This window comes from Anoplolepis gracilipes, chromosome 16 (assembly GCF_047496725.1).
Source record: "Anoplolepis gracilipes chromosome 16, ASM4749672v1, whole genome shotgun sequence".
NCBI lineage: Eukaryota > Metazoa > Arthropoda > Insecta > Hymenoptera > Formicidae > Anoplolepis > Anoplolepis gracilipes.
In genome coordinates, this window is record NC_132985.1 from 1,848,358 (window position 1) to 1,862,110 (window position 13,753).

The 13,753-nt window shown below is 34.9% G+C and overlaps 1 protein-coding gene across 1 annotated transcript; it reads right to left on the minus strand.

Annotated features, from left to right (window-relative positions):
• Positions 1–716: 716 nt before the first annotated feature.
• Nt1 (Neurotrophin 1) lies at positions 717–10,580 on the minus strand. Its single transcript, XM_072908441.1, has 10 exons — positions 10,176–10,580; positions 7,775–7,927; positions 7,139–7,435; positions 5,618–5,726; positions 5,393–5,516; positions 4,695–4,856; positions 4,331–4,489; positions 3,696–4,018; positions 3,309–3,588; positions 717–2,831 (listed from the first exon to the last, which is right to left on the minus strand). The coding sequence occupies exons 1-10, from the start codon at positions 10,206–10,208 to the stop codon at positions 2,603–2,605; spliced, it is 1,869 nt and encodes a 622-aa protein (XP_072764542.1). The 5' UTR covers positions 10,209–10,580; the 3' UTR covers positions 717–2,602.
• Between the last annotated feature and the right edge of the window lie 3,173 nt (positions 10,581–13,753).

The following is a 13,753-nucleotide window of genomic DNA, read 5'->3' on the forward strand; positions in this document are numbered from 1 at the left end:
GTATTAGAAAACGTTCGATATATGGTCTCAGTATCCCAATTACGTCGCACTCCTATCCTTAATTGCGATACGAGCTTGATAGCCTCGTAAAAGGCGCGCGGAAGGAGGAGGGCGTCATTAATCAGGAGATGTGCCGTTATCAGCGCAAAGAAAAGAGAACGCTTAACGAGAGAGGCGTATATGAGAAGTATACGAGGGATCCAACATGGAAATATCTAGTAAGGCGGAGTGCAAAGCGTAGCGCGATTTATTTCGTTCAGTCAGCTGAATCGTTCGTTTCGCCGGCTGCGCTCCGCTCGGCTCGGCTCGACGATCATCTCCCGCGTCTTTCCGCGTTGGGCCGCGAAGCGTATCGCCCGAGCTCCGAGACTTTCTTCGCTCCGACGAATCTGCCGAGAGGACTATCATAAAATAGAATTTCCATTTCCAGAGAGGCTTAAATAGATATGTAAATCTTCTCAAGTATTATATATAATAATCCTGCTATTCTTCTTGAAAACAAAGATGAAATAAAGTGAATTATTTGACGTTGGAAAATAAATTCTTTCTCAGTCATTTTTCTTTTGCCAATTAATTTACTTTCTTATTATATATTTTATATTCTAAATATAATCGCTCAATAAAAAGAATATACATTGTATGTGTTTTTTAGCAAATTTTTAATTATATTATATATATAAACTTAAATTACAATTTAGTTATATTTAAAATCTTCCAGCTTACATTTTAATCTTCAGATCGTTTTAAGAAATGTTTAGAAAAGATATCTAATTTTTAATAGTAATTTAAATTTCATATAATTGCACGAATGTAATCGATGTTAAATGATATTACGTATGTACATTTCACCGTTAATCTCGGCAAAGAAATTTGCAGTACAATATAACGCTTCTTATGCTAAAGAGAGTATCTTATTTTACGCATCCTAACACATTGCTATAATATAAAAGCAAACGTACGCATTTCTATGCATTTAAATAATATTCTAGTATAAAATTGTATATTTAGAGTATTCCTAAAATACTCTTTCAACATTTATAATTTAATATATGTGTTGTTTTTTTCTATGATATACTCGCTTCTTTTAATAAAAATTTTTTTTTAAATAACAAATATGTGTTTTTTTTATTCTTATCTCTAATAAGAAAAGTAATGAAATCGAGTGATGTTATATAACATACATATAACAATTATAACTGAATAAGAATCATACATACTTTTCTCAAATGTCAGCATGGCATTCCATATTCAAACCGCAGTACATTAATTTGTAAATACAAATTGTGCACATTGCATAAAATATAATTTAAGAAAAATGTAAGAAAAATAACAAATGTATGCAACATAAAAAGTTTTATGTAATATGATAAAAACAAATAATTTAGCATAAGCTAAATTCATATAAATGAATTTACATGCCGGTAATGAACTGGTAAAAGTTAAACTACAATAGCAATAAGACAGATTCGACTCTTTCGTGTTTCTACTTTACGTGAACTTAATGCGTATCTTCGAGCAACGTGTTTAGCAAAACATACAATTGTGAGGAAAGATTTAGCTTTCTCCATTCTTCCTGGTACAAAGACGGTCAAACTACATTCTCTCAGTTTTGCATAAAATAAAATTCCCAATACCTGCGATTTGCTGAAATCGCGGATATCATTGGTCACTCACCCTGACACGAAAGTGAGCTATACAGGAAGGAAGAAGTTTTAAACTTCCAAAATGTGAAACTACATTCACAGATCGCTGATTGTAATAAATTGCGGCAAGTCAATTGTGAGCATGCATATTTTATAGTAATAACGATTTGCATTGCTTGTATTAGGAATAAAATTCCGAACACTTTCTCTTGCCGGTTATAGTGAAGTACAGTATAATTGAATCAGCCTACGTCAAACAATATGAAAATATATGTTGAGACAAGAAAACAATCTAAGAATACTTTATTGATGATACAAAAAAAAACAAACATCATAAACCTTAACTATATAATTTATAAATAATTCATAGAGATAACGATTAATAAATATCAGGTCAAGACGAATGTGTTAAAGGAAAAAAATTTTATCATTGCATCTGCCCATTGTGGCCATAATACTCTACTAAAAGATCGTATTTACGAACATAACAGGTCCTTTACTCTAATTACTCTTTTTTTCTTATAAGGAGTCGTTCGAGAAGATATGTCGTAAAAATTTACCATTGTCTATTAACCGATTTAACGATAAAAAAAATAATTACAGATAACAATATCTATTAAAATTTTTATACAAAGTGTTCTGCAAAAAAAGTCTGTTTATAGCCAAATTTTTTAACGACATATGAGATTTTAAATATCAACTAATAAGTTTCAAACTCTTTTTTTCTCCTCATAATTTAAATTTTCTACATTTAAAATGGTTTCAAAGGTACATAGGTATGATATACTTGAGCTGTGGATATCCCATATTGTAGAGCATCATGCATATCTTCCTCCAACAAATGGTACTCTCTCACGATCGTAGAGATTAGCGTAAGAAACACGAACGTCGCGAAATACGTGATTTGGAATCTTCATTAAAGTAGGATGTCAGGTACTCCGAAGGAAGAACACTACGACCTAAGATATCATCGGCTTCCACGCGCTATTGTCGCTTTGAACCGTCGCTGGCTGGGCGGCGACCTGCGGTTCCGCAGATTGCAGCATGGAAGCTTCCGGTTTGAAAAAGTCTATGATAGGATGATAGTTGTAGTTGATTCTTCTATGGGGCTCGTGATATTCCTCGTCGAAGCCTCCGTTCTGTAGCCTCGACGTGGCATCCACGTCCTGATCGTACGGTTGGCTGTATCTACGTGAAGGAAGATTTATCGCGATACTTGCGTAAACTCGTATAAAGAATTCTAATATTTAAAAATCTCGAGCAGAGCTATTTATTTATTTGTGTATGACTTTAATATAAAAACTACCATATTGCATAATTTTAGAGAAAATTAATATGTAACATTAAATAGCAAACTACATGTATATTTTGAAAGTTTCAAGTATTTTAATTATCAATTTTAAATATTTAATAAGTAGCTACTGAATTAAGTAGATCCTGATGCATATGTATATTTGCTTTCAGACATTTAAAAATAATATTACATTTAAGAGAAAGATATTAATTTAAATTTTTATAATTATAATTGTAAATTTTAAAATATGGATTCTTTTTATCAATTTACATATCGTAATATCTGACGAATTAATAAAAAGCAAAAACACATGTTTATATACTTTATTATAATAATAAATCGATAAATTTTAACAACGCTGCGCTACTTACCGGTTGATGGCTGAGCTGTTACGGGAAGTTTCCGCATAATCCTCGTGAGAGGTGGATTCTCGTCTAAAGGGTGGCCTGTTGGGTCGAGTGGGTCTGCTGACTTTAGTCAACGGGCCCTTGTAGCCCGGCGCTCGCGTGTTGGGCGCGTGCTGTTGCGGTAATTTATCGTACGGCCTCGGGATCGGCGCGGGCTTTTTCGGCCTGTTTCTGTTCGGAAGAGTAAAGGTGGGCCTGCTCGTCGCACTGGCTTCTATCACCGATGGCTTCTTGTTACTGGACACTGAAAAAAAAAAAACAAAAAAAACCGGGGCGTTCACCAACGCGCATTTATCGACGAGACGTATGTTTGATGTATGGACGATGATGAATAATTTCGAAATAAAATACCGTGATTAGAATCGTAGCTCGAGGTGGGAGTGTATTTGCTGATGTGATTGAGATTGCCTTGAAAATCATCCTTAGGGTCGTTGATAGACACAAAGTCCGCACCTGGGAACGTCTCCTTGTTCTTCGTCGGGGGATCCTTCTGATGCGGTGGAAAGATCTCAGAGTAGCCGTGCACGTGGCAGCTACAGCAAGTCGGAACTTTGAATATATCCATGTGCAATCCCAATTTCTGATCCCAAGTCAATAGTCTGTGATAGTTGTAAATTTGCACGCAGGAAGATCGGTAGTTTTCGGAGATGAACGAGCAGCTCGAATGTGGATTACTGTAATAAGACATAAAATATTATTAATATTTATTTACCTGATGAAGAAAATGAGAGAACTCATAATTTGAGAAATAAAAAAAATATCAGATTTTTCTCTTTAATAATAATATATATTAAACGTTAAGAAGAAATGTCATACTGTGCACAAACCAGCGTCTTATATTAACTGGCAGATATTTCGAATAACTCGCAGATATTCTGATATACTTCATTTCATTTCTGCTTAAAATGAAATCATTATGTAAATTGACAATTAATGCCCAAATAAATTACCTTTCTTTCCTTAATACGTAACATTACCATACTTACGAGCACTTTTCCAGTCGTATCGTCTGGGTGTGTTCGCCTGTATTTATTATATACTTCCAGACTCCGGAAGCAGCTCTCGCCAATTGCGGGCGAGCATACTTGACAGTCGACGGACAGGTGAAACCCTCCTCCACATTATCGAAGGGATTGTCGGATCTTCTGAGGCCGAAAATGTATAATAAATTCCATCACGCAAATTATTAAAAAAAGATGGAGATATAATGTATTTAAATATATTCTTTAAATATTTTATAGGTATATATTATATTTTAAAAAGACAAATTTATTAAAATATAAAATGCGAATAGATAGAACTTTCAGATATTTTAGAAAAGAAAAGGGAATAGATATTTGTATTATTTACCTTTTAATTTCATTGCTCTCATATCTGCTTTCGTATTTATTCTCCAAAGGTAAGGGACTCGGTAATTTTTCTTCCGCACTTCCGTAATCTTGCGCCTTATAGTCGGTCAACAATGCCGCTACCATTTCCTTATTGGACCTCAAACTCCTTATAATCGCCTCGCTAGAAAGTTAATGCCGTTATTAACGGTTTTTCGCGCAAACAAATAGTAGCGATTTTTCTTCAATGTAAAAATGTTTTTTATACGCATTTTTTATTCGAAAAGCTGAGAATAATATAAACTTCCTTTTAGCAAAGATGAAATATTATTGCGATTGAATGTATGCGAAAATAAATATTGACAAGAAATGAATTATTGTAAATAATTTATTTTTTCCAAAAAAAATATATATAATAAATTAAAGTAATAAATAATAATAAATAAAAATTAAAAAAGCAATTATATATTAAGAAAAATTGTATAACAATTTTGCAGTCTAAATTCTTTAATTTAATTTGATTCAATCGTTTATTTATCTCTAAAATTCGATCACCTTTACTTTAATCATCTGAAGAAAGAGATACGCGGAAAGTGAAAACTCCGCGGGCTCGCCAATTAAGACGGTCCGAGAGATTTTAATCTCGCCCGTATGCAAATTGCCGCGTAACAATGTTTGTCATTAATTCAATGCCGAAACGAAAGTTCGGGGCAGACTCACTGCGGATAATCGTTGGCCTCGAGACACACTGTCTTCGTGAAGAAAGTGCATTCGTTTTCCGTGGGCCTCCTCTTCGGATCGTTCGGACGTTTAGACGGTCGCATGACAGGCGGCCTTGATTGACCTGGAAATCGAATGTGAATCTCATGATCTCGGACGATTTATACATACTTTTATCCAGCGCCATTCACGATTGTTAATTATCGCGTCGCATGAGAAACTGACCTGTGTAAACGTTCCTTCTGTTCGGAGGAGATGGTCTCGCTGACCGCAACGGTGTGAGATACACGGGTCGTCGTCGCTCTTGTGGCCTTACTAATCGCAATTCTTGAGCCTGTAATTTGGAGGAATTCAGAAAAATTCTGCCGAATTCAGAAGAATATTGTTTTTACAACAAATTTTCACCAAACCTTATTGTTAGTATTCTGATTTTATCTCCGAATTAAGAATATTTATCTTAATTCATGACATTAAAATTTCCCTTTTTTTCAAGTTAAAGCAGAATAAATATCGTTTAATTAATTATACTTATTAATTGTATGTATATGTGATTTTACACAAAATTTATAATTACAGTTTAATGTATGCGAATTTTTATTATATCCTTTGTAATTATCAACGTCCACAAGTATTGTTTGAGCGCGCTGACCTTAATGATCGCTTACATATACTTAAAAAGAGCATTATCTAAACACACTGAGAGTGTTTTCTATGCTGCATAAACAGTATATATTTTACTATCGATTCGAAATTCATGTATAAAATATTCTTGGATATTTACCTGACATTTAACATATCGAAGATTATATAAAAACAGATTATCAATACCTTGACGTATAAAATTATAGACTTTTTATTGAAATAAGTATAATTGCTAGAAAAAGAATAGCCCGATTTGAATGCGAGTTTTATATAGCTTATCGTTGTCAAGTCCACTTGCTATTAGGCTTGTCATAATGTTGCTGCTTATCTATGTGTTCACGTGAAATAAATCTATATACGTCTATATCCGTTCAAGTCGCTCGCTAATTAATGTCCGGAATGGAAAGTCGTTCTCTCTCTCGAGCGATATATCTGATACGGTGTATAGTAGCCGCGATGCCACTCATGAGATTCACGAGATGGTCCTTGCGACGAAGCGTCGCAATAAAATATGTCGAACGCGTGTGAAAGTATTCGCATAAAAGGTGCCGTTTAAAAAGCCAAGCGTTACAAGTGAAACCGTACGATGTTACTTATTTGTTTCTAAATCCAAGAAAGCTTAACAATCTTAAAACTGCAGTCAATGATTCAGGGATATCGAAGGAGGATACGCGTAATGCAATTTTTCCAATAATATTTAATTACAAATAAGAATGCAAATCGAATCTGTGAAATAAACGTAAGGATCTTTTTATTTAATTAAATTTATACGGCCGATGCGAATGAGTGGATATCGACTTTTTCGTTTAGAAATCGCCGTAGATCTGGAATATTTATTACAGGTTTCGCGTATAAAATTCAATATTTACAAGCGTCGCGTCGCATGAGAAACTCGCGTCTCTGCCGGGGAAAACACACATATATATTATAATTAACCGATGAGATAAATCTCGTTGAAATTTACGATGAGTGGACACGTCAAACTCGACTTTCTACCGTTCGCTCACTGGTGGTAGAAAAAAGTCGGGGCGATAGATCATTTACACGCCAACGTGCGTCGCATAAATTTACGTTATTTTTTTATCGTTGCACATTTCAACTCACCTCCGGTAACGCTTCGGGCATCTCGTCCTCTTGCTCCTCGTTGCTATCCTCGGAGTCGGAATCCTCGGATATGATCTTTGCTATATCCATGCTGATCGGTAGCAATAGCTCTCTGCTCGCGTTTCCTCGTCGATTCCCATTTCCTACAAGAGATTGCGCTTCCTCGAGTGGCGTATCGTTCTTGGATATCCTCGTGGAAATGATCGTTGCCATCGCCAACTTTTGCGGTGGAGTCATGCTACGCATTATTGGTATTACTTCGCCAATTTGTTCGCGCTTCTCCGGTATCTTCATCGCCTAAAAAATGGCAGATATGTTAAAAAGTGCAGAATATTATTTTCGTAAAAAATTAATGAAAACACATATTCCGAAAGCAATATATGTTTTTTTTTACTAATTGACATGGATTCAATATACAAATATTGTTATATTTAATCAAATATTTACAATAGAAATTGACAGCATAACTATTTATTTATTTATGTATCTACACACCTCCGTTTTAAATAAATCACATTTTATGAGAAGAAAAGAGAATTAAGAAGGAACAAGTACGTAACATTAAGTAGGTGTCAATTGACTACAAATATATTAATTCGAAAGTTTACCTATTCGAGTGCATATGTGTTTACTCACGGATGCTACTACTTCTCGTACTTTGCTTGTTCTGTTTTTGCCATCCTCGTCGGTCAGCTTCAGCGATATCTTCTCCTGAGCTTTCTCGCCATCGTTGACGTCGATATTGTCAGCATCCTTCTCGGCATGGATCGGGGACAGTAGCACGACCGTCTAGAGAATGAGATAAACAATCACATGTCGCGTATAATGATATTATTTTTATAATTGTTGTAAATATCGTTATATGGATAAGAGCAAATCGAATATCAATTCGAATACAAGTTAAGCATTAGCACAACGTAATAGAATTAAATCAGCTGTCTAATCAATTACTAAAAATTTAAGATTTAATAGCAGAGTTAATTAACTAATTAATAAATGTATCTTTAATTATTGCTAGCAAGTAGTAATTAACTGTTAAACGAAGATGTACTTGATGCAAGATACGCGGGATATAAATAGACAAATTTTCATAATGTAAATTAATAATATGTTAATCAACTTCCGATACTGCTAATTAGTGAACGTCGCGCGCGAGATTTAACGCAATGCGAGTGAAAACGGCGCGTGCGGTTGAGCGAAGGGACAATAAAATGCAACTTCCGCGGTGTAACAATCGTAACGAGCATGCAACGGCCACTGCACATAGTTAGAATAAATCGCAAGGAAGCCTAGGTTACGTTACACGTATCTCCTCTTGTTTGCCAAGAGCGTGGACCCGATTATCGCGTAGGAGATCTTTCTTTACGAGAAGGAAGCTCGTCCGGAGAAACGTCGACATGCACCGGAAGCGCAATGAGTATAATGCAGGGGTTCGTGTTGCAAGCTTATGCAATCGTCAAAAAAAAAAGAAAAAAAAACAGGTCCTCAAAATCTCGTCGCAAAATTGTTATACAGATTTAATCCCCCTCTGTATGCGCGATACGTCACTTAATAACTTAAATATATCATTTGTGCGTACATATATGATGTTCGCAGAGAGGGACTTGAATTTAGTGAAAGTAAATGGCCGTAAGTTTTCATTACTCTTGATAGTCGACAACCTGTAATTGAACGACTTGATAAGCGTTCCTCAATTTAATTATTTTAACTAAGCGAGATAATTATTATGAATGATGTATAATCATATTGAAAGCCAGTTCTCAACATATGGTGTATTAAATTTATGTTCATATTAATGAAGAGGGGCCAACATTACACTTATCACTACTTACGTTTCATTAATGTTAGTAGATCGATATCCTTCTAATTAATGCTTATACATTTTTTATGCGCCTTAATTTTTAATGTAACAAACCGTTTCAGCAGAGAATATCTCTTATAAATCTCCTAATATAAAAGCAACTAGTTTCTCTAACAATAAAATATAATCGTGTTTAAAATAGCAACTACGCACGCATGTAACAGTGCATTGACCACAATCACATGCGGCTTTAATCCTGATAGAGATAAATCTTCAATTCTAATAAATGTGAAGAACGATTTGATTATTATGTATTATACATTAATCACGAAAAATGTATTTTTTAATTTCACACAACAAAAATTGCTCAAACATTATTTACAAGTTTATAAAGATTATAATTAAATATTACATATAAGAAACAGGAAGAAAATATAATCTTAGAAATGATCGAAAATAAGATCGATAATAAACTTTAAATATTTTTAACGAAAAAGTGATTGAAATATTTTCTGCGTCCATTCGTTAGAAACAAAACTTTAGCTAATTATGTGAATATAAATATAAACATTCCTCGATGGAAAATTCCGTTGTAGAATTAAATTGTTCGCAGTTTTTCAATTGACGTAACGACCCAGTAATCATCGAACTGAGCAGACGATTTCACTGGTATTCAACGGGTTCTTCATCAGAGTGAACGAAATCGCGTGACTACGGTCAAGCATTCCGTGATGCGTATTCCGGATCGGTTACTTCGCGTTGATAAAAAAAAGCCTTTCGCGAATTCCGCGCGAGAGCGAACTCGATATTCTGGCACGTGTGCGGGACATTTATTACTTTTTCCTCATTCCAGCGGATCAAGGTCGCGGTAAAGGTTGTTCCACTTTGGACCGCGTAAACTGAATGCAGGAAGCATCGTATGAAAATTGAGGGAATGAAGAACTGCATCTATTCAGCTCCGAAATTAGAAGATGGAATTTTGTGTGAGAAAACACTCTTTAAAAAAAATCAACGGTTGTGTGAATAAAATTATCTCCGAAATATTAAAAGTCCCCCTTCGATGATTAACGCGAGAATCGTGCAACAAAGGACAAGAACGTTAAAAGCGTAAGAGTTTATACAGCAGTTGAAAAGTTAATAAGTTAAAGTGGCAATTAGAGATCTCTACTATTTTTTTAATTGACTGCAACATAAATCACACTAACTATGTATCGGCGAAACAAATATTATTCTTACCAGCAACACCCAGCATGACCGTCCTATCCTCATCCTAATAAATTACTAAGACTCATTAACAATTTCAAAATCAATCGTTCTATTACGAACCCCACTGTCACCCCACTATCACTGCAATTGTGTCTGTCAATTTCTCGACACTATTATAAAACAATATCACTAAAATTTCCACTTAAAAAAAACAATTATCTTCCGATTCATGAACGCCACGTGTTCGCGCTTCCTCGAAGGATCTTTATTCCAGAAGAACCTCTTGGTGTCGATGCTTGTTCGCCAAATCCACCTACAGCCGATCTGCTCTTCGAACTGGCGCGAAACGTCAGTTCTCCCGTGGTGGTAGGAGACGAGAAGAGCCTCCCCACGTGGTCCACGTGGGGATAATATAGAAACGCAGAGTCTCCCCCTCGTGCAACCGTGACCGAGAAAACCGGACCGCCATCGGGTTGGTGGATAAGCGTGTCGTACCGAAGAGAAGGAAGAAGTCGGCCACAAGTCGAGCTCCTTCTCTCTGTTTGCGCGAGAGAGTCATGTCTTTACTCTCGGTCAACAGACTACACGCAGCATCGCACGCTTGTACCGCGGTATACAAGGTGTTTAAAGTTCATCATACTTTCTTTCCTTCTCTCAGTTATATTCTTTTGTCGATTTACGAAATACGTTTCCTGAAAAATATCGAGATTCCAACTTGGTCTTTAATTTTTTTTTTAAATTATCGAAAAATTGGAAACTGAAAAAACAACACTGCGTTCTATTTAAATTTGGATTTAAAAAAAAAACTGACTTTAAATTGAGATGCGAAAGAAAATGAGAAAAACGTACGGTACACCTTATATACTGTCGTACGAACAGTCGTCGGGTTAACAGATGATCAACACGCTGTTCTTTTTACGATTCCGGATCTAGTACTTTCGATGTGACACTCTATTGTGCCGAGAAAGTTTTTCCTCGCCAATAATCATCGCGATCTGTTTTTCTCGCGTGCGTAAAACAGGTGACTCTACAGATCTATAAAATGTCTTCGACAATCACTATGTAATGATAGAAAGCCGAGATTTTTCACTTAAATATCATACAATCTTTTCTTTCTCAACAAAATTTTGTTCGTAAGAAAAATAAAAAAATAAAGAGTTAAATAATAAATTCTTTAATTTTAATTTTGATTAATTTTAAAGTTTCAAAATTCTAATAAAATGATAAATAAAAATTCCTTTGAAATTATTTCTAATTTTATGTATTAGAATATTTAATCAATGAAAAATAATTACGTTTTCTATTTAGTATTCGGAAGCTATTTTCATGCATGATTTTAATTTGACATATATTTGAAAAAACGCGTTTTAAATATTCGCACCGTTTTTACGGTATCGTGAAAAAAATTAATCGGCATGAGCAGTACAGTGGGTTAATCGAAGAGTTGTTTTCTCTATGATTGCCACTTTATGTCTCTTACTTTCAATAACGCGATTAACAGTATACGATTGTTTAGAGAAAGTCACCCAATTTCGTATGTATTCTCCATATAATGGCATATTGATCATTGTGCTCGATTGCTCTCGTCATTATTCATGTAACGGCTTATAAAAATGAATTTTAGAAAATATATGCACGGCGTGCGCGTGTGTGTGTGCCCGTGCGTATGCGCGTAGTGCGTGCGTGCGTACACATGTGTATCTGTGTGTTGACAGAACGTGTACTAATTTAAGACCCTCTTACGTTAACTATACCGTTTGCAAAATTGGACAGCTCGGCAATTTAGATTTGAATTAACTTCTTGTTACTTAAAAATGTAGTTCAAGTGATTTAAGAGTGTCAAATCTGTTAAATTGAGTCAATCTTATTTAGTATATATTAAAAGGAAAATATCAATTATTAAAAATTAAAAAACTAGTTCCTCTGAAGAGTGTATATCTTATAAAAGAATGCATTGCATAATATCACACCTCTACCACTAGAAACATCATGCAATTTCAGACACTGCACACACACACACACACACACACACACACACACACACACTCGCAAACTTTCTCACCTCAGATTAACTCACCTGAGATTGCTTGGAAAGTGTACTAAGCACTGTAATATCCAGTTATCTATGTAATATCTGTGCAAAAATAACGGCGAAAGTGTTATTCTGCATATGTGATATGCATTTCGAAATATCAAAAGTATAAAAACACGCTGAGATATAGACACGAGTCGTATAAAAATACTTTCTCACGTTAATTATATTTCGCATTCATTATGATATTATGTCGCTTTTTATAATAATATGAATTTCTTAATTTTTGTGAAACTGCTTATGCGCTTTCAAGAGAGAACTTAAATATGTTACACGCATCTCTTTAATTAATGCGTGTCATTTAAGAGTCATTTGCAGAACGCCTTTCTCTTTCACAAATCAGCATTAACCAAAATTAAATGCTTGACATTATAAATATGATTCTCTTGTCTACTTATCTACAAATGTTACACATTATCTTAGAGCTTTGTAATTCGCATATTATATACGCATGTCGTATACATTGTTTCATTTCTTGAGAACGGGGATTCTTCAAAATCACTTCTGCTTTTGTTCGGGACGAGTAATTTAGCATAGAAATAACGGTTATTAAACATATGCGACCTAAGACCTCTTGCGTGAGTGACTTTCTTTTTTTCTTTTCACAAAAGCGAAAATAATAATACGCTCCGTATCCAAAATATATACCGTAACTTTGCTCCACTTGAAATTTATTTCTTATCTCTCTCCTCTCACATCAAAGACTCCGTTTCTAATAACAGCTGCTTGATGATGACGGAAAGGGCGAAAGCGGCGTTTTTCATGTTACACGCGAACGAATGGCGCGTTTCCGTTTCAGCGACATGCTAATGCTATTCGCGCAACGTACGATGTGCTATCATGAAAGTAATGTTGATTTGGTACGCGGCTAAATTGTTTCGCGGAGAGTAGTTGTCGCGAGTAAAACGCGCTGCTAATTTCCGTTGATATTAAGAATTACCATTAACCTACTTTAGTGAGAGGATGAATATCACGGAGTAAAGGACATTTCGCGCTTTGGAAAATGAGGTCTTAGAGAGTGTCTTATAGTCAATCGTATATAATGAAAATTGGAGATCGCCATTGTGCTTTAACAATTAAATGATATATACTCTCGAGAGAGAATTGAATTAATCGAATAGAAGAATGGTAATTAAACCATTTTTGAAGGATAGGCTGCGATGTAAAAAAGAAAATCGCGGTTGACAGTAAAAATCTTTTAAGGCAGCAAGCTAAATGTCATATAATATAAATATCAAATCAAGTTTTTGCTCCGTTCATTACAATGCTATTTAAAGTTAATTAAAAAATTACACCCGTCTAAGCCTAACAATTTCGTATCGTTTGTAAATACCTTTGGCGGCTTTCTTCGGCGGATCTCTTTATAAGGCGATCGATAAATAGCAGATCAATGTACGCCAGGAATCTTCTGTCGATCTGTAAATTGCCATTAAATCGCGAATTACATGAACCGATGTTATCGTCTGAATGAATAGGATAAACGCTTTAAATCGTAAGAAACCGTAATAACATAAAT

Coding starts and splice junctions, on each gene's coding strand:
- Nt1 (XM_072908441.1), bottom strand. CDS start 10,208: ATGAGGATAGGACGGTCATGCTGGGTGTTGCTG. Junction 4,490..4,694: donor GAGAGCAATGAAATTAAAAG/GTAAATAATACA, acceptor TTTCGGCCTCAG/AAGATCCGACAATCCCTTCG. Junction 2,832..3,308: donor AACAGCTCAGCCATCAACCG/GTAAGTAGCGCA, acceptor TCCTTCACGTAG/ATACAGCCAACCGTACGATC.